The sequence below is a fragment of the Pan paniscus genome, chromosome X, assembly GCF_029289425.2.
Source record: "Pan paniscus chromosome X, NHGRI_mPanPan1-v2.0_pri, whole genome shotgun sequence".
NCBI classification, from domain to species: Eukaryota; Metazoa; Chordata; class Mammalia; order Primates; family Hominidae; genus Pan; species Pan paniscus.
The window spans coordinates 155,030,567-155,051,425 of NC_073272.2; the positions used below are offsets into that span (position 1 = coordinate 155,030,567).

The following is a 20,859-nucleotide window of genomic DNA, read 5'->3' on the forward strand; positions in this document are numbered from 1 at the left end:
CAAAGCTGGTGCCTTTACCCAGAGTGGGAAGGTGGCAGAGGTGGGTATCTACAGGAGCCCAGAGCCCAGATGGTTTCTCTTTCCTTTCTTCCTTCTGTCTCTCCTCAAAGTTAGGAAAGTTACATTTTTTATTTCATGAAAACTTTATTATTCAAATGTTTATAAAAATAATGCATGGCTGGGCACAGTGACTCAGCACAGTGAGTAAAAAAAAATTTTGTAAGAGAGGTCTCACTCTGTCGCCCAGGCTGGAGTGCAGTGGCACAGTCATGGCTCACTGTTGCCTCAACCAAGCGATCCTCTGACCTCAGCCTTCTGAGTAGCTGGGTCTATAGGTGTGTACCACCACACCCGGTGAAGTTTTAAATTTTTTGGAGAGACAGGGTCTCCCTGTGTTGTCCTGGCTGGTCTCAAACTTCTGGGCTCAAGCAGTATTCCCACCTCGGCCTCCCAAAGTGCTGGCATTACAGGTGTGAGCCATGGCACCTTGCTGAAAACTTTTAAAATAATACTGGAAGTGTATATAATAAAAAGCATAAAGTTAATATTTGATTAGAACCAACTGTTGACTCACAGAGGGAGTTTGTTATAAAGTAACCAGATAATTTGGAATTGAGTTCACTGTCACAGGCCCTGGGGATGTAGTGGCTGGTTTTCCTACTCATAGAGCCGGTGGTCTGATTTGAGAAACAGGATGAAGATTTAGTTCAGTATTTAGCAACAAGATGACCTCAGTGAGAACAGTTTAGTGGGGTGGTGGAGTTGAAAGCCAAATTAGCAAGTTGAAGAAAGAGTAGTAAAAATAATAAAGGAAACCAATTTTCTCAGGAAGTTGTATGATTTTTTTTCTTCACCCCAATGGCAGATGACAAAAGTGCTTCATTTAAGGAAATGTAGAGGTCCAGGAGAGTTGGAGGAGGAGTGGAAATGAGGCAGGAAGACATAGGCATCGTTGGAGTAAGGGCTTACTGGAGGGTTAGAAGACAGTGGTCCTAGGAGGATGGGGTTGGTAGTGTGAAAATGTTAGGGGAATGTCAGGGTGTGAGTAGCTTAGGTGGTTTGGGGATGGAAGTCACCGTACTTGAGTTCAAGAAATGATCAGGCCAGGATGTTGGATGTCTTGTTCATATGAACACTTTCTAAGGTGGTGATCACACTTAGGAGAAAGAGGAAGTCTGAGCCACTTATCAAAATTGTCTCTGAAATTGGAAGGGTGGGGAGTGGTCAGGAGATTGGTAGAGCACAGACTAAGGAGCCATAAAGAGTGTCTGAATGTATGCACTGAGTCTCAGATGACCGGGAGCTATTCCAGGAGGGTAGAGGGGAGGTGGGAAGCTTTGGGAACTTAAGGAAATAAGAACGTCACCTGTTAATCATCTTAGATGTGGTGAAGTGTGAGAATGAGAATTTATAGCATCTACCTGGGAGCAGGTTTCAGAGGGGAATGCATGGATGGAGAGATTTAGGGGAGAGACTTCAGGAAATGAGAAGCCTCTATTGGAGGGTAGATGCCAAAGAGGATGGAAGGAGCAAAATTGGAAACAGAATTGCCTCTGTAACCAGTTTATTTAGTGCAGCTTTACTCTTTCCCCATAACTGTCCCCATGAACTCTCCTTCTTTGTCCTTGATTCAAAGAGCCATTGTCTCTACCTCCTGATGTGCATCCTCCTTCCCATCAGGCTCCCTCTAGTCTTATTCTCCCCACACCAGCCAGTAGTCATTTTCATATGTAAGTCTATTTAATTATTATTAAATAGACTATTAATGTAAGTCCATTGCCCTTTGGGTAAAGTGCAAATTATGTAACCGATGAGGGGATTGACATTGTTAAGACTGGCATAGGTATAATAGAGATGATTCTTAATATTATTAACATCCTTAGCAAAACAACCCATTGTACTATCTTCTGTTTTCAGGTGGTGTCATTTGTGAAGAAGAATGTTCTAGTGACTGGGGGATTTTTCGGAGGCTTTCTGCTTGGCATGGCATCCTAAGGAAGATGACCTCATGTTCATTGTTCCTGGTTTTTTCCAGCCAGCAGCCTCTACACTCCATCATAGGACATCGAGTCCCTCCTCCTCTTCTCCCATGCCTTCCTCCCTGCCATGGCAAATCCGAGTGGCTTCTATAAGCATCTGCTGGTACAAGTCAATGTGGCACCATGAGCTTGATGGTGGCAGAAGAGACAATAGTCCTTAGCTCTCCTCCCAGTACACCCCCTACTTGGCCAGTCTGTAGGCCAACAAGAAGGTTCCTTTACCCCCATGCAAGACACTTATGAGAACACATTACAAGATGGCTGACCGTGGAGGATGAGTGGATCCTGAAAGCTTGTCCCAAACTGTTGATTTGGAAAAGAAATAAGCACATAGATAACCTTATTGTGTGCTGCATGGAAAGGAACTGAATACATTTGCCTTTAAGCATGAAAGATTTTGGTATCTTGGTGTCTACTTTCTTTTTTAGTTGGTTTTACATTACAGAAAGCTATTTAAATGTGTTATAATTATGCCGACAAAATTGGCAGCATAATTACTATAATTGAAAAATCTGATATTGTCCAGGAATGCTTTCTACCATACAGGATAATGTATCTCATGGCTGTTTCCAAAGGGTTTATTTATTGTAAAACAAGTGATTTAGGTGGGAAAGGGAAGATTTTGGATTTTTATTTTGTAGAAAAGGTTTTAAGCTTTGAAATGTGAATGAAATATCCTTATGAAAACATTAGGGGTGGCCATAACTCCTCTGTGCCACTTCTACTATTTTTTTTTTTATCTAGTTAGTATGAAATACAACATTTAAACCGGAATTTTAAAGAAGTAGCTTTCCAGGGATTCAGAATTAAGAAAGATAGTGATAGGACATGAGAAATAAATTTCCATCAAGTGTAATCTACCGTCTCATGATGACCACAACCCTGAGAATTATTCTTTAAAAGCTTACACACACACACACACGCACACACGCACACACAGAATCTTAGCACATTTTGCTGTAGTGGCATGTTACCATGTCTACAGTCCCTACTAGAATATCAGTCAGCTTTCAGAGGGCAAGACTTCTGTCTTCACCATTATACTCACAGGGCCTAGCACTTAATAGGTGCTGAGTATTTGAATAATGACTTTATAGAAAGAAAACTCACTATTAAAGCTTAGTTTTACTCAGAATTGTTAATCTTGGAGATGATCTCTTGTGAAATATGAGTGTGTTTCTAAGGCCATACATTTAAAAATGTTTGCATTTTAACCCGTCTTGAGAATGATGTATTGAATTTGAAAATCAAAACTACCAGTGGATGTGTGGAACTTTACAGAAACCACCTATTTGTGTTTTTCTCCTTACATTTAAGGAAACATAAGCCATTTTGCTTGCAATATGTATGAATCATCTCAAAACCATAATGGTATGAGCCTCTTTGCTGCATATTTTGCTATAAGAACTTATTTTTTTTCACTTTTTATTATGGACGCCTTCAGGAATATATAAAAGTAGAGAATATAGTACAGTAATCCCCGTGTATGTATCACTCAGTCACAACAATCATCAAATTATAGCTCTGCTGGTTTTTACCACTTACTGTGAAACAAATATCAAAATGTCATTTTATCATATTTCAGTATGTATCTCTAAAAGGTAAGAATTATTTCTAAAAATCATAAATACCTCATCATATCAGACATTAACAGTAATTACATAATATCCAAAATCTGATCAGTGTTCAAAATTTCCTCAAGTGTTTTACATTTAGTTTGTTTGAATCAAAATTCATGCAAGGTTCACATCGTATTTGCATGATTTGGATAAGTCTCTTAACCTTATAGATCCTCCTCTATTTTTTTTTTTTGCTTGCTATATATTTATATCTCTCTATATATATTGATATAGATATATGTAGTGACACTGAGTCATCTGTTTCCTGCTTCCCCACACTCTGCCTCTCCTGACATCTGGGTCTCTGGGTTATGCCATATATGGTGATAGTGGCTGCAGCCACTTTACCTGTGTGACTTACCCACAGCAATGGGATGGTAACAGCAAAGCTAACCAAAGTGCTCTGTGCCCCTTTGGGTTGCATGTGGGGAGACTGGCCACCCAATGCCTCTCCAGTGGGGTAGGGGTTGTCTTTTGGTGCATCTGTTTTTCCTGTGATTACTGGTGAGGGCAGCAAAGATTAGCAGGTGGTTCTAAACTACCTTGAGTAGGTTGTAATAAATAGTCTGGCCTCAGACTGTATTCTGATTGTCTGAATTAAGATCTGTAGGTAGGTCCCTCCTGAAGTTTTTTCCCAGCTGGCTGCCTCTACGACTGTGAGGGTCATGATTGAGGTCAGTATTGCAGGTTGGTCTCATCCTGCTAGTATGAGAACGGCTGTGAGTTCTGCCCACTGTGTGAGGCCACTGTGACCACTTGGGATTGTGCAGAGCTGGCATGGAGGTTGAACACGCACAGCTGCACACCTTGTTTTCAGTTTAGCTGAACCATCAGTGAAGGAGGCTCAGGCATTTGGGGGTACCTGTGAATCAAGGCCCTATTGTGCCAGCAGTTTTGTTTCAGGTGGTGAAGTGGGAGTTAAGGTTTCCCCCAAAAGAACAGCTGCCACTCCTCCATGCAAAACCGAGATGATTCAAGGACCAGGCAGCTCCACCTTTCAGTGCACTACTTTCATTTGACTGGAGAGGCCTGCTTAGCTAGGCACGTATTTTCTCCAGTAGCAGAGTCCAATGACGCTCTGGACTTCCTAATTAGTGGTGGTGGGGCGGAAGTTTTTCCTTGGGAAGAGCGTTGTCGCTGTATATGGTCCGCAGAAACTTGACTTGGAATGTGTTCGGGGTTTCATCGCCCCCTTGTGGCGGCGACGTGGTAACACCGCACTCAAGGCTTCCAAGTTGTCAACCAATAGGATGGCATCTACGTAGTGAAGGCTTCCCTTCCCTTGCCCTGCAGCGTGCTGGACGGTGTCCCGGCTCAGGGACCCCTTCTGTCCCCTTCCTGGCTACTATGGGTCGGCCCTGCGTCCTCACCACTTTGAGCCACCCTTTGACCCAGCGTCTCTCCCGCAATGGGACCTGGTGGGATGGGGACTTGGAGCATGCTACAGGAGAGGTAGAACTTTTGAGTCTCTTCTTCCCAAGGTTCTCCCCAGAGTCGGAGAGCAGAGACGGATCCAGGGGCACTTTCTGGCCGCTGCCTGCTCGGGCTCAACAGATGGAGTCCAATGTTTCAGTCTCCCCCAAGAATGTGTATCCTCATTGCTGACACGGGAGCTAGGTGCGGGCAGAGATGTGGTGGTGGGGACCCTTGCCTGAGCAGCCCATTGTCATGAGTGTTATTGCCATTGTGATAATATGTCAGCATGACTCTCCTCCCAAATGGCCGCTTGTTTGCTGCAATCTCCCGCCACTCAGCCTCCAGACATTCATTAACAGGACAGTGGGGTTCTTGATTCCCCTACCACTGGGGTGACAGTCCTTGCTACTGGATCTGGGCAGTTACTGTCTCATGGATGCTGGCAGAAGACGATTCAAGTTGGCGGACTAGATTCTACAAGGAATGATCTCTTGCATAATTCTAGCCAACATGCTCTTGGGGTGGGTGCTTCTGGTTTTGGAAAGCAAAGTTACTGTGTAGTTAACTATTGTGGTAAGAATAGTCTCTCCATCATTCTTTTGTTTCACGGTTGTCAGAAAGATGGCCATAACTAATGGTTGGGCTCTTATTTGGAACCTCTACTTTTGTACAGTTTGGGAATCTCTGCTTGAAAAGATGGTATACTGATGGATTTGAAATTTCTGAGTATCATCAATGTTTCATGATGATCTCAATTTCTTCTCAGAGGGAAGCTCACAGCCAGTTTTGGACCCCAGAGAAAAATGTGGCTGCTGCCCTCTACTCCCTCTACCAAATTATCAGCTTCATTTCTTTGTCATGAAATCTAGTATGATTTCTCGGAAATCAGGCCCAGAACTAAAATACATTTTCTGCCCAATTCTCTAAGAGGTCACACTAACATCTGAGTAATTGGGCAGAAAACCTATTTTAGTTCTGAGCCTGATTTTTCTAGAAGTCATATGGTATAGCTTATATTTCCGATGCTTGCATTCTTTTTAAGGGATCATGAATCTTAATACTTTTTTTTTTTAAAAGAAAAGTGTCGCACTTTTTCACGTTTTTATAAAGCTTTAAAGTCAGTTTACTGACTTGTCAAAACTGTCTACCTTTTTAAATTTTAAAATGGTAAGAAATGACATTCCTGAGAGCAGTGGTTTTCATCCTTGCTTGCACTTGGGAATCACCTGTGAAATTTTAAAAACTACTAATGCCTGGCTCTCATCCTAGAGATTCTGATTTCACTGGTCTGGAGTGCTGTTCAGGCATCCTGAGGTTTTAAAGTGTCTTAGCTTTTTCTAATGAGCAGCAGAGACTGAGAACCACTGAAGTACACAGTTGGAAGCTGGTGCTGAAAAAATTAAGAGTTTTGCTGTTAACTCCTTAAGAGGGCTTTAAAGACTTTTATATTAAGTGCCATACAACTTCAGATGCCTTCTGAATACTGAACACAAGTGTAGTATTATAGTTCATTAAATGTCTTAGGAATCGTGTGGAGTGAATGCAAGGAAAGGAGTGACAAGATATCACCCCACAAATGACTTACCCATTACGAAGGGAAAGCTACCTTTCTAGCTAAAAGGTCTGTCAGTCACTAACCAAGTGATTAAACTTAGCATCACTAATAGCCAACTTAACAGAGGTTTTTTTTTTTTTTTTTTTTTTTTTGGTTTCTAAAATGGGAGATCATAGTTTTCACCTTCCTAGAGTTCTTTCCTTAAGACTGAGATTCAGTGTTACTCTTGGTCCCTAACAATAAGAAGCACTCAGTAAATGTTAAGCCTTCTATGATGGCTATTTTATTTTTTTGTATGTCATAATAATACCTAAGAATAAGAAGAGTTAAATTAATGTCTTCAAATAGATTTGTTGACTTAAACTGACACAATCCTTTAAAAGAAGGAACTGATTTGAACCTTTCAAAACTGAAAGAAAGTAGTATACTGATACAGTTTGGAGCCACCGAATGTCATGTTGAACTGTATTCCCTAATGGAGGTGGATCCTGGTGAGAGGTGATTGGATCGTGGGGGCGGGTTTAGCACCATCCCCTCTTGGTACTTTACTCATGATAGTGAGTTCTCATGAGATCTGGTAATTTAAAAGTGTGTGGCACTTCACCCCTCACTCTCTCTTGCTCCTGCTTTGGCCATGTGGAGTGCTCACTCCCCTTTTGCCTTCTGCCATGGCTGTAAGTTTCCTGAGGCGTCCCCAGAAGCCCATCAGATACCAGTGCCATGCTACCTGTACAGCCCATGGAACTGTGAGCCAACTAAACCTCTTTTATTTATAAATTACCGAGTCTCAGGCACTTTTTATAGCAATGCAACAATGGACTAATACATATACTTTAGCATAAAAACATTTAAAAGAGTCTGAAACTGGAGTAGTTAACTCAGTAAAAATAACTTGGCAATAAAACACAGAAAAACAATCTATTTGATCATGTAGTGATTCCTAATGTAAATCCTAGTACAACTGTCAACTGATAATTTTAAATGTAATTTAGATTTGTAGATGGTGTAACATTAAAGTTGTATAATGTTTTATTGTTTTATTATTAACATAAGACTTCATTTAAATTTCATGGGGATTTAGCTCTGTCACTCTGGTTTGTGGACCAAACGTCTCTAAGGCAGCATTTCTTTAAGTCTCTCTGGAGAGCATTCACACACAGAGATGCTGTCTGCAAAACAGGTTCACTTAGGTTTTTTGAAAGCTCTGAAGTCTGACAGGAAATTAACCTGTGTACTTGTATGCAACCTAGCATTCCCCAAACTTACCTGACCAGAGAAGCCTTTTTTTTTTCTTCCGGTTACAGCAATTCCTAGAAACACTTTGAGTAATGCTGCTTTAAAGAAAACAGTTGGTCTCAAATAATCATGGTATTTTAACATCAGGGACCTAGCAGAAATTGTTCCTGCTTTTAGTCATCTTTTTCTTTTTTAGAGGACAGGCTTTGGTGGTTCAAGCATCCATTTGAGGAAAGCAAATGGCCTGTTGCATGCTGCCTCCTCCTACTTCATAAAGTGACTGACAACTGTCAACAGGCTTCATTCAGCAGCTTTGTATTAATGTTGTCTGGATCCTCTGTAACAGGTTTTTATTATCAGGATATAAAGAATAGATAAACCAACTAAGTTTGAATTATCTTGCTGCCTACCTGACTTCCAATGAAAATTTTTTCTTCAGTTCCTTCATGATAAATTAAGGATCATTAAGCATTACAAGAATCATTTCTATGCCTTTCCTACCTGGTTAGTCGCTGCAGTGGGGATGCAAAAGCAGAAAGAAATGCTCTTACTGGCATCTGGAAAGACACTTTTTGCTCTGCATTTTTGGAAGTACAAAAGGTAATGAGTTAGTTTAAAGGAAACTTTGAATTAGTTTAGCATGTAATCTATAAAAGGTATCAAAATTGGCTCACGCCTGTAATCCCGGCACTTTGGGAGGCCGAGGCGGGCAGATCACGAGGTCAGGAGTTCAAGACCAGCCTGACCAACATGGTGAAACCCCGTCTACTAAGAACACAAAAATTAGCCAGGCGTGGTGGTGCATGCCTATAATCCCAGCTACTTGGGAGGCTGAGGCAGAATTGCTTGAACCCGGCAGGCAGAGGTTGCAGTGGGCCGAGATCGCACCATTGCACTGTAGCCTGGATGACAGAGTGAGACCCCATCTCAAAAAAAAAAAAAAAAAAAAAAAAAAAAAAAAGGGGCGTCAAAATTGTGATGCTGGAAGTGAGTCCTTTCACCTAACATACCTCATATGACTTAAATTTGATGAATGGCACTAGTGGCTTGAACTTCAAGAGAATTCATTAATACCCTATATCTAATAGTCTTAAAATACATTTAGTACAAAACCCAAATTTTTCTCTTAAACAGGTTTATTTTAGCAGCTCAGTATATTACATTCTACATATTTGTCTTTTAATGTGTTTATATTTCTGCCTGTTCTGCATAGATGGCATATTCATTAACTTTTCTAGCTGACTTTTTCATTTGCTATTTGCTGCTACCTGGCCTGAAGAAAGTCAGGAGGATAAAAAAAATTCATTTGGTGGAAACATGGAGCAGCACTTCAGAAGAACTTTACTTTGATGCAGACTTCAGTGTTAGGTTTTCTTCCTCTTCTTTTTCAAATCCTGAACAGACGACAGATCTTCCCTTGGGATACTGAGCACAACACTTACGCAGTTCTTGGATGACAGCCTGACACTTTGATTCCATGTAGCTGTTGGCTGAAAAACATACAGGCAGACTCTAGTCATGATCTCATAGGACTAAGGTACAGGGAGGTTTAGATCAGTGCTTCCCACCCCTTTTCACCAAAGTCCACTGATTCTTTCTAATTTAGAGACCTGTCGACAGGTTCGTTAGGGAAAGTATGATTTACAAAGTGGTTGAAAGCTATTTTCATATATAATTTCCTTTAAGGTGAATAGCATGTATGCACCTTTTTCTAGGACATTGGTTTTTAACATCATTTTTATTACTGGTCACTAATTTGATGAATTAGGAAAATGCACATACACCACACATTATTTTGCATACAGTTTAAGCTGATTGTTAGACCTCCCCTACTAAGGCTGTGCATCAGGAATTGGCAAACTGCAGCCTTAGGGTCAAATTCAGCCGGTTTTTACAGCTGGGAGCTAAAAATAGATTTTAATTTTTAAAGGGTTGTAAACACACAACACATACACAATATATACAACAAAGGCCTTTGGCCTCCAAAGCCTAAAATATTACTTGTTTGGCCTTTTTCATAAAACATTTGCAGATCCCTACTATACATAAACACTAAGTTAAGGAGGACCTGACCTAAAGACTCTAGGTCAGCTGCAGTTAATGAGTCCCCCAGTACTAAAATGGGGTACATGGTAGTTAGCTCAGGATAGGAAAGACAATTCTGATTAGAAAGGCAGTATAGCAAGGTGGGTAACAGTCCAGATTTGGAGCTAGACCAAGGGCAGGGTTGGCGGGGGGTGTTCAAATTCCCACCATAACTCTTACTAGCTACGTGACCCTAGTCAAATTACATAACTTGTGTGTCTGTTTTCCCCTTTATGAAATGGGGGTCATAGTAGCATCTACCTCATGGATGAAAGGCTTAATACGTATAAAGTCCTTATAACGGTGCTTGTCATCTTTTAGTCTTTCCAGTTCTGTGCCAAGGGGGTGTCACCAGCTCTTTTTTAACTTATTTTTTCCCTTAGCTATGGCTTATTTCAAACAAGGTAAGGATTTATTTGGGAGAAGGAATTAAATGCAAAAAACTTTTTCCTTTTCCTTAAAGTTGGAGGGAAGAAGTTTGACTAAAATGGCATTATTATACATCCAGATTTTAATCTAAAAGATTTTATAAAATATTGCTAACATCAAAAAATGAAAAGTCCAAGAATGAAAGCCAAAAGTCCAAGGAGATACACAAACAAAGGATTTCTTTGGTGGTGAATCTTTGGGGGAACTCTGAACATTTTTCTTTCATACCTTTCTATATTTTCATGACCGTCCATCTCCATCTATTACTTTACTAGTGAGGAAAACTTATTAAAATTTTTTCAAATTCAGATAGCCTTATAGCTTTTTCTATTTGCTCTTCTGGCAACAGTCATTCACTGATTAGAAAACTAAAATCCTCTAACATTTGGTCAAACTTAGCAGCTGGACAAATGGACAAATCACCTCAAATATGCTTTAGTCCAGATTCACTTCTGCCTTTAAGAGTTAGTTGATGACTTTGGCAGCCTGAATTCCAATTGTTATTTCAACCGCACCTCTTCCAGATTGCTTTTAAAAAGTGAATTGTCAGCTGCAGTGAAGTATAACCAACCAATTTAAAACTAGCCTTTTAGTAAAAACAAACAACAACAACAAAAAACCCTTTTTTTCCTAGCCCTAGCCCTAGGAAGTCTGAATCGTTCTAGGTAAGTGTTTAAAGATCTCCAGGTGATGCTAATCACCTGGAGTGAAAACCCCTAGCTTTGATCACATTACTTTTTATTTTCTGCATCTTTGATGATACAATGAAGAGAATCGTCAGGATAATTACATATACGTTACATTCTTAAAAAAGAGTTAATACAGATAAAAGAATAATTGGTCTCTTATAGTTAGTTCACAGTGGAAAAATATTTTTAAAGCATTTTACAATATACTACCTTGTAAACATTTCTGTATCTCACAGGCTTGCTTCTGGCACGGATCCTTCTGCGGCATATCCAGAAAACTAAAACAAGAAAAATGATTTTTATTTTTCTTTTTTCCATAAAGACTTTAAAGCCCCTCTACGTGGAATTTTCTTCTGAGACAAGCAGTATATGCCCTTACAATTGCTGGAAAATAATTACACTAAAAATACTCTTCCCAAACATAGGATGAATCAACTGTATTTTTATAATATCCATTTCATTAGGCTTGGAAGATATAAATAGCTTTACATGGAAAAAAAACCTTGAATTCAATCAACTCTTTTTGAATACTGTAAACCAACGTTAGGCTAGAGGAGCCGACGGCGCAGCCTGGCTCTATCATTCGCAGAAGAAACCCTTGATAAATGATTAAACTCCTTGAGCTTTTTTTATTACTCAAATATAAAATGGGAATCATACCTACCTCAAAGCATTGACAGGAGGATTAAATGTGATAAAGTATATAAAGTACATACAATAGTGCCTGGAAAGGACTCCAATACATGGTAGCTATTATTCCCAAGACTTTTTTTTTTAAAGTAAAACCTTACTTTTAATGTATATAAACTGTTATAACTACTTTAACTCAGGAAATTCTTTACAAGTAGTAAATGTTTTCCTAGGAATCAGCAATATTTGGTGTTATTACTTCCTGAGAAAGGTGCCAGTTAAGCAGCTAAAATGGTTTTTCTTGAAGTTCTTATAGAAACCAGCTTATTTAAAATATCTGTAATCAGAGAATGAATTCAAGAGCCCACAATTTTGATCAGCAACTTCCAGTAATTTGAAGACACGATTTCAGATAGAAAAAAGGCCCACAAGCCTTTGTAGCTAATTTCATCAATGCATATCTCTTTTCAGAGCCCTCTAAATACTCAGCAGATCCAAATTAGGTCAGTACTGGGATGGGAAACACTGGAGCAAAACCTAGGATATTTACAGGATGGGAGAAGGAAAGGCAGGTGAATTGCTGCAGGGCAAATAAGCGACAAATAGATGTTGATGCTGCTAGGAGCTGCTCTCTTCTCTCTAAATCAGTACCAAGTCCTTGGTGATCAGGGCATCTGTTCTGTAGAAGGTGCTGACTTTTGTGGGATTCATCAGATCCCAGGTCCAGCCGATGATGTCCATTAAGGGTTCTATGGCAATTTCCAAAGGAGTCAATTTCAAGTTACGGATCCTGACTAAGTGCTTTTGTTGACTTGCTTTCTGCCTACGTAACCTCTCTCTGCAGTTTCACTTGCAGTATTCTTCATGACCCTTGCTAAACTTCTGTTTCTTGAGCAGTTTTTCAACCCACTCCCTCCCCCCAGGCCCAAGGGTGGGTGCACTGCAGTAGTGGATGAAGTGATTGCCAAATACTGAACAGAACAAAGGAGCATATCTTCGTAGAATCCCAGCACCTGGAAAAAAAAATCATTAAAATCACCACAACTGAATAGAGCCAAAACAAAGAGGGGGAGGACAGAGGAGAAATAGAAATACATACCAGGTTAGTCATCAGGCAAAAGCTTAAGCAACAGCTCCTGTACTCCCCTGACCTGTCAGAAAAAGAAAAGTTTATGGAGTACTCTGTTACGAGAGTCCCAGTACAATGGAAAATAATTAAGCAACATGTGTACCATTAAATGATGCTGTATCTGCCACAAGCGAGAGTTGTTATCCATGTAGCGCTCCTCCGGGTAGAGTTGCCACATGAGAGGTAGCTGGGAGGTAAGAAGGTGACTTGGCCTAGCTGCGTCACCTAAGGGAACCTGAATTTGCTGGACTCGTGCCCTTAGGAAACTCGTCTCCTAATGGAAAGGAATGATCAAAAATAAAACCAAAGACTTCAGAATATTGAGACTGGAATAGAAACCAAGTCACTTGAAAGCAAAATCAAAGAAATAAGCAAAATGTAAACAGTTACCTCTTCCACGACGGCCACCCACGTGCGCTGGTATTCGTCGCGGTAGATACCCTCTTGGTGAACCCAGAGGTGATCGGGTGGAGCCCCCACATCCTCTCCTGCCATTCTGGGCTTTGGGTTCCAATTCTAGCCCTGCTTTTCTCCACCTAAGCCTGCAGCACCCGCGCACAGGACACAGGTGTGACTTTTTGGGTTTGAATGAACTCACCAGTAAGCAAGGTGATCTGGTACTAGCAACCACTAACCAGAACCAAACCTCATATGTCTATTTGCACAACCTAAATAGAACCAAGGACATCTGAAGCTTTCTGCAAGACAACTAAAGTGACACTCAGGCAGAGCCTCAGGTAGTGCTGCTGACTGCAAAGCGCTCAAGAATTTGGCTAGGTGAGGAGTTCTGTGGAAATGTAGGACTAGCACTACAGGAAGCTGGGCAGTGGTCTCACACATACTGCATTCACAAGCAGTGTCTGGCAAAATGTAGTTAGCAATAGAATATGCAAAGAGCGTGCCTAAAGACACACTTATTTTGGCAGGAAGGCAGTATAACAGACACATGCATGTCATATTCCCCAGGTAAAAGCCACTTCCAAGCAGTTTCCATTTTAAAAGGTAAGATTCTGAAGGACATATATGCATGTCTTTCAGAGTTGAAATTAAAAGTTTGTTTTAAGGGCAAATGATCTATTTATCAGTTTACTAAGAAAGTTTACAAATAGCGGATGGGCATTTCTAGAAGGGGATTTTCTTGTTAGGAAAAGTAAGCTAGCTTCATGGAATTTCTGAGCTGCAAGAGACTTTGGGGATCATGCTGATTTGGAGCTGAGTGAGTGCAAATGAAAGTTATCCATCTAGGTCCTTGTTTTATTTTAATAATTCTGCAGGATGTTACAGGAGCCCGTTTTTCCATAGAGGACTAGGTTTAAATTTTGACTTCCTAAGCCAGAAGACCAGAAGCACATTTGAGAGGTGTAAAGGAAGCATACCTCCCAAAGCATTTGAGTGGTAGGGCAGACTCTATAACGATCCTCTGCCCAAGCCCCAGATATCATTTCAGGACCTCACAATAACTTGATGTGCATTTTGCATGAGTCAATCTTCTAGACCTTACTCAGAGCATTATAGCGCAGTTGTACTGTATTTCTACCTTTGGCCAGAGTATAGATACGGCACTGGGGAGCTGCCCCGCAAAACAAAGACCTCCTATTCTCATTAGGTGGGAAAAGAAATGCAGCGTGGGAGGGTGGTTGTTAGAGTCCTCAAAGTGAGACTGTCGAGAGCAACCAGATGCTTCACCCATTATACCCTGAGTGCATCTGACTCTAAGCCTGGTGTAAACTCCTGTCTTAGTTTTCATACATATGTGCTCTCTCATTTCAAACTCGTCTAAACTTTCTCTTCAACCAAATCCTGATTTCTCTCAATGGCAACACCACCATTCCTGATCCTGCAGACTCAAAACTTATGAATTATCTTGGATTTCTTCCTCTTATTCAGTTGCTACATCCTATATGTCACCAATTCCAGCAGGCACTACAACTACCACTGCAGTTGAGACCAACTTTCCCCAAATACCAGGCTCATTTCTAGCTCCATACCCTTGCTCTTGTTTTCCACTTGCCTAAAATGCCTCCCTGGGCCTCTCTGCCTATCTTAGTGCTATTATAGCAGAGTCCAGGTGCCTGCCTCCTCTATGAAAACTTTAGAAAATTCTTGCCTCTTTTGACTACTGTAGCATTTATATTTAAACAAAATCACCTTACACATTTGCTTTGCTTATTTCACAAGTCCTGTCTTCCCTAAAGCACAGTATTGTATTCTGCTCAATAGCAGGAATGATACAGTTCTGGGCACCCCAAGTCTCAGGTACTGGTCAAGCAATGTTTCAGTGAACAGGTGTATATGTATGGTGGGTAGGGAAGGGAAACAAAGGAACGCCACAGTGGTTGTCATGATTGGCTATGTATATGTGGGTAGAGATTGATTCTCTAGGCATAAGCCTCTGGCTATATATAATTTTTTTCCAAAGCCCCCCTTTTTTCCCATTTGCAGATACAGTTGTTTTGCCTCTCTTCCTTCCCAGAGCTTTGGAAAAGAGAAATACAAATAAAAACCTGGTAAATACTAATGTCAAAATAAAATATATTAAATTCGGATTTCAAGCACAGAAGACTTAAGTGTGGCCAATAACTGTTTTAAAAAAGTGGAAACCATGTGTTAAGGGTTTCAGGACCATCTCAATTTCATAGATAGGTCCTAGCAACAACCAACATGTTGACATTTAAATTTGTTTTGAATGGAAAACAAAATTGCATTGGTTATATTGACATTAAAAGGAAATAATGCCAGTGGAATAGAGGGCAAAGAGTTTGGAGATGATGGTCTGAGTTACTGAGTCACTACAAAGAGGCCTATGAGTCACTACAAAATATTCTCAGAAGAAAGGCAGTGTGATGTGCTGCTGTGACCCAAAGGTCAACATGCTGGGCATCAGCGGGATGAGCCTGGGAACCACCTCTCAGCACAGTATCCTGGAATTGTGTGTGCTAGCATTCAGAGGGCATGCAGGCCCAGAGAAAGACAACTGCAGTGATCAAGGGACAGAGAAGTCACCATATGAGCATGAACAAAGTCCTCAGCAGAGAAATGCAAAGGCTGAGGGAGAGGGATTCAGATCAAAGCCTATAAAATCACAGGTTTTATGAGTGGAAAAATGTGATTCTTAGAAAACTTGCTCCCAACATTTTCCTTGGTCAAATAAGTTTGGGAATCTTGGAGAGTCATAAAGCACATTAGTGTAGTAACTGTTCTGGCAAGTTATGCAGTAAAGAAACTTTATGTTAACATTTCCCAAATTTATTTGACTAGAGAACATTTTATTTGCACATGATACTTGTTTACAAAATTCAGGACTTCTCGAACTAAGACGAATCTTTTAAAACCTCAACATAGACTTAGGTACAAGGTGCAATACAATACATGGAATATAAACTTGTGCAACTCAACTCAAGGAATACTGCCAGCTACAAATACAAATGAATTCCAAAAATGTTTAGATAACTTTATCATCCACTAGAAGAGATTGTCCCCATGAGGGTCACCTTGATTTCGGGGCCAGAGAGCACACTGGCCAAGACAGACAATTTCTTAGTAAGGCATTTTGTAAATTAGGTTTTAAATGGATGACATATAAGATAGAACGGCTTCCTTAGGTAGTAATCTAAGTAAAACTATCATTTTTCCTTTACAGAATAAATTCTTTTGTGTCTTTTTAAAAAAAGTATAGTTTGCTTTAATTGCCAGGCTGATGAACAGTTTTTAAACATTGATCAGTTGAATACACTTATTTTATTAGAAGTCAATTAATAAACTCGTCCAATTACAATGAGTGAAATTACCAAGAACACAGGCCCAGGCCTGTGTATGAGTCCTGAGTCTGTCACTTACTAGCTTTGTGACCTTGGACAAGTTAACGTCTCTCCACCTCAGTTTCCTGAGGTGTAAAATGAGAATTAAAGAACATATTAATCATGATAGTCTTTATTTAGCATTTCCTATATGTTTACATATATTGACTCATTTAATTTTCACAATCTTCATAGGGCGCTATGAGGTGGGCAGAATTATTATCATCCCCACTTAAAGGTGAGGAAAAGAAAGGCACAGAGAAGTTAGGTAACTTGCTCAAGGTCACACAGTGGGGAAGTTGTTGAGCTTGACTCCAAATGGGGCAGTTTACATGTACCAGGCATATAAATGCTTAGTATCTAGCATATAATAAGCTTGCCATAAATGTTAATAATTTTGTTCTACTCCAATTAAATGCCTGGAGCTGTAAAAGGCAGCCATGAGCATTAGAAAAGTTAGTGAACCTCATTCTGGAATATGAGATTGACTACCGCCGATAACAAACAAAAGGTATTTTTCTTCTTGAAAGTGCCTAAAGGCACTATATCCCATCACCAAATGTTAATATCATAATAATAAGAACAGCCGTTCCTGCTCCATGAGGACGGGGCATACTAGCCACAGACAGTAACTGAAAATAACATATGATATAAAATTGAAACAAGAGAAAATTTAGACAGGTCCAATGTAACTGCACACGAAAATTTTCCAACCTTCATCATGATCAAATTAATTATAGAAAGATGTGCCATGTGATCCTTACAGATCGTTAGGTAAAAACGGAGGCTGCTGGCGTGCACATTACAGATCGTTGCACTGGATGGGGACCCTATGTGTGGGGAGACTTGGGTTGGAACTGACTTGGGAGAAAAGAGCAAAGCATCAACACTTCAAGTAGCACCTTGGGAATGTTCCCTTTCCAGTACTGCCATACCTGCCTGGCTTCAAAACTACACAAAGTAGAAAACCAAATCAAAGACACGAACACGGACGGGCTGTGGAGGCGGCACGGCATATATTGTGCTTTGATTTAGAATCGCTTTCAAAATCCACGTGTGATTCCTAGACTTGTGAGTTGGAAGATCTGTACTTTTATCCTTGGCACGTTTGACATACCTCGAAATAAAAATTACTTTTACATATATTTTTACTGTCTGATATCATCGAGACAAGGAGACCCGAGGAAACTTGCATTCTGGATACCTAATGTGATACATCCGAACTTGAATAAAAACTGAAGTTCTCCATTTCCCCTTCCCTGTATCCAACAAATAGCTACCTAAAAGCCTTTGTAGAAAGTAGCAGCAGCCAAGCTTAAGAGTGATACTTTTTCAGATACAGTATAACACTGTTTCTGCAAAAGGTTACTCACATGAATATAATGTTTCTTGGGCTAATTAATCCGCCTTGAGAACAGCTAGGCTAAAACTTCCAGGTCTCCCACCCTGGGCCACTCAAGCCAGGATCGCGACGTGAGCCCGGGGTGAGCCGAGGGGCATCCCGGGCCGAGGTCACTCGAACCGAAGTTATGAGGCGCGGGCCGGCAACCGGAAGTGGTCCAGGGAGAGTTGTACGAGATTCGGGGGCTGTGACTTGGAAATAAAACAAAATAAAATAAAACCTTAACTGTTTTGGGACTGACTTTCAAAAGAGCGTCCCCCTGGCTCAAGAGGCCGGCGTTCGCGGAGATGTCGTCTTAAAGGGCTGTCCCCCAAGCGTGTAGGCCGCGCACGGGTCTCCTTAGCGGGCGGGCAAAATGGGCGCCGGTACTCGGGAGGCGCCTGCCCAGGCGCCCGGGCGCCGCTCACAGAGTACGTCCGCCTGCGGCCCCAGAGCGCCGCCTCCCTGCCGCCCCCGCCGCCCGGCCTGACGCCCGGACCGCGGCCGGCCACCGCCCTCCGCCCCGACGGCCACGCCTGCCCCAAACCGCGCGGGCGTTTCCCAGGTGCTGCTGGGCGGGCCCCGCCCCCGCGCCCCAAGGCCCGCCCCCGCGCGCCAGCCGCGCGCCCGCTGCCCCCTCCTCGCCCCCACAGCCCCGCCCCCACAGCCCCGCCCGCTCCCTAAGCCCCGCCCCCTAGGAACCCGCGCGCCGAAGGCCAGGCCTGGGCGGAGCGCACAGCGCTGGGCGCTGAGGAGGCTGCGCCGCAGCACCCGGTTGGTCAGGACCAAGTGGGCCCGAGGCGGACGTGAGAAGGGTCGGGCCAAGATGGCGGTGCAGGTGGTGCAGGCGGTGCAGGCGGTTCATCTCGAGTCTGACGCTTTCCTCGTTTGTCTCAACCACGCTCTGAGCACAGAGAAGGAGGAAGTAATGGGGCTGTGCATAGGGGAGGTGAGTAGGTCTGTTAGCCTGGATGGAACCCTGCTGAGCAGTCCCAGTGTGTCCCCGGGGTGGGTGCCGGCAGCTCCCAGGGCTGCGGAGGCCACAGGCATCCTCGATTTAGGTCCTTGGACACCACCCTTTACATAGCTCTGTCGCGGGGATCCCCGTTTCTTCTGGCCGCCTGACACTTGTTTAGTCTCCTGCGAGCCCCCGGCCGTCTGTACAGGCCCCGGGAGCCTTGCCCTTTCTCCTGTAGCCTGGGGCTTCTCTTTAGATCTGCGCTTTTCGCCCCGTTGACCAAAACTGCAAGGCAGGTCAGAAAGACACTGGAGTATAATGAGGATGTCCGGGTATTATGACGCAGCAGCTGACCACAGTTAGAGCCCCTTGCCTCGCCTCGAGTCTTCTGTCTAGGGAGCAGAGATATCAAGCAAAGCATTTGAAGGGTATCGAAGAGCCTAACAGAAGGTGCGGGGCTTGAAGGAAGCAAAAGTTTCCGCTGCATTGTGTTGAGGAGGGGCCAAAGAGGACGAGGAAATACAGTTTAGCTGTTTACAGTCTAAAGTAATTCTCCAGTCTTTCATACCATGTGCGTGAACACATGACCTAATTGTCATATAATCTGAATCCATATATGTCAAACAAACGTAATGTGATCAATAATGTTTTTTGCTTTTTCCCACTCTAGTTGAACGATGATACAAGGTAAGACTGTATTTGTTTACTCATATCTTATAATCTCTAAGTCATTGTTAACCTAAAATTATGGCGACTTTGGCAGTATTGTGTCCGGATCGTGTCTTAAATTAATTACCATTATCACTCCGGGGCTCCCTTAATGATACAACCTTGAACTTCGGTTTCTGCCTTACCTCCTATTCAGTTGAGATATGGGATAAACATCTTAATAAGCATTATCATAATTGTTGCGTTTTAGGGGTGAGACAGAGCCTCATTCTGTCGCCCAGGCTGGAGTGCAGTGGCGCGATCTCTGCTCACTGCAACCTCCGCCTCCCAGGTTCAAGCGATTCTCATACTTCAGACTCCCGAATAGCTGAGATTACAGGTGCCCGCCACCACACCCGGCTATTTTTTTTTTTTGTACAGACGGGGTTTCACCATGTTGGCCAGGCTGGTCTCGAACTCCTGGCTCAAGCAGTCTGCCCACCTCGACCTCCCAAAGTGCTGGGATTTCAGGCGTGAGCCACCACACCTGGCCTTGCTCAGTGTATTTCATGTTCTGTCTCCCCTTAAATGCCAGTGAGATATCAGTAATTTTCTTAGTGACAGAGAGCATATGTGTTTAGAGGCATTTCCCCATTGATCCATTCCTTCACGTAAATTGACAGTGACATTGCCTTTCCTCCTGATGGACCTCAGTGATCTCAGAGATCCCCAGTAGCTTCAATACTTGACGTGGTGAAACCTTTCGGTAACATTTTAATTTAAACTTCAAATCATACCATAGTATACTTCTGAAGCCCACCTCCTTAATTCCCAGGATTCCAGGAATGTAGCTTTGTCCATTATAACTTTATACACTCAGCCACTTGTGCATGTGTCCCAGATTGCTTCTAACAGATATAGAGAGTGCAGCTCTAGCCTCAATTCAGTTTCCCTCCTCTTCTTTGGTCTCTGCTAAGATTTCATTGCAAAAACAGTTAATCCTGTTATTTTGCTTTAATTCCTTTTTATATTCCAAACCGCACTTCCTTTTTTTTTTCTAATTTATTCCCAGTAGGAGTGACTCCAAATTTGCATATACTGGAACTGAAATGCGCACAGTTGCTGAAAAGGTATGTGTGCTAAAATTTTGCATGATGGAAACTTGCAGTTGGGGAAAGATTTCTGTAATCCAGTGATCTCAGCCAGAGTATGCGGTTTCTGGCTGGATGAGATATTCTTTCTAGTAAA

General features: G+C 42.0%; 4 protein-coding genes across 19 annotated transcripts in view; 2 read left to right on the forward strand and 2 right to left on the reverse strand.

The window, feature by feature from the left end:
• FUNDC2 (FUN14 domain containing 2) overlaps positions 1-2,432 on the forward strand; it is a 28,388-nt gene extending 25,956 nt beyond the window's left edge. The window contains exon 5 of the mRNA XM_003809958.7: positions 1,918-2,432. Coding sequence (XP_003810006.1) covers positions 1,918-1,995 — 78 coding nt within the window. The 3' untranslated portion in view covers positions 1,996-2,432. The remainder of the gene's footprint in view (positions 1-1,917) is intronic.
• Positions 2,433-8,983: 6,551 nt separating this feature from the next.
• Positions 8,984-18,405, reverse strand: CMC4 (C-X9-C motif containing 4). 5 transcript variants are annotated; one of them, XM_003809955.5, is made up of 3 exons: positions 18,268-18,405; positions 11,279-11,346; positions 8,984-9,355 (listed from the first exon to the last, which is right to left on the reverse strand). In XM_003809955.5, exons 2-3 carry the CDS (start codon positions 11,334-11,336, stop codon positions 9,207-9,209), a joined length of 207 nt encoding a protein of 68 aa, XP_003810003.1. In that variant the 5' UTR covers positions 11,337-11,346; positions 18,268-18,405; the 3' UTR covers positions 8,984-9,206. The 5 variants fall into 5 exon arrangements, with proteins under 5 accessions (XP_003810003.1, XP_008960579.1, XP_008960578.1 ...); XM_008962331.4 differs by having other exon boundaries at positions 18,253-18,387; XM_008962330.5 differs by lacking the exon at positions 18,268-18,405 and adding an exon at positions 17,998-18,136.
• The window catches only part of MTCP1 (mature T cell proliferation 1), a 74,565-nt gene continuing 64,984 nt past the window's right edge, over positions 11,279-20,859 (reverse strand). Inside the window, exons 1-5 of one of the 3 annotated variants that reach the window (XM_063601716.1) lie at positions 17,998-18,136; positions 13,218-13,369; positions 12,931-13,101; positions 12,798-12,849; positions 11,279-11,346 (exon numbers count right to left, since the gene is read on the reverse strand). In XM_063601716.1, coding sequence (XP_063457786.1) covers positions 12,802-12,849; positions 12,931-13,101; positions 13,218-13,322 — 324 coding nt within the window. In that variant the 5' untranslated portion in view covers positions 13,323-13,369; positions 17,998-18,136 and the 3' untranslated portion in view covers positions 11,279-11,346; positions 12,798-12,801. Of the gene's footprint in view, positions 11,347-12,570; positions 12,712-12,797; positions 12,850-12,930; positions 13,102-13,217; positions 13,370-17,997; positions 18,137-20,859 lie in introns of those variants that run through there. The other 2 variants (XM_014343602.4, XM_055106760.2) reach the window with 2 other exon arrangements.
• Positions 18,696-20,859, forward strand: part of BRCC3 (BRCA1/BRCA2-containing complex subunit 3) — a 48,733-nt gene continuing 46,569 nt past the window's right edge. For 2 of the 10 annotated variants that reach the window (XM_008962325.6, XM_008962324.4), the window contains exons 1-3: positions 18,699-18,954; positions 19,634-19,650; positions 20,684-20,741. In XM_008962325.6, the coding sequence (XP_008960573.1) occupies positions 18,832-18,954; positions 19,634-19,650; positions 20,684-20,741 (198 nt within the window). In that variant the 5' untranslated portion in view covers positions 18,699-18,831. Of the gene's footprint in view, positions 18,955-19,633; positions 19,651-20,683; positions 20,742-20,859 lie in introns of all 10 variants that reach the window. The other 8 variants (XM_057301166.2, XM_024927246.4, XM_057301167.2 and 5 more) reach the window with 6 other exon arrangements.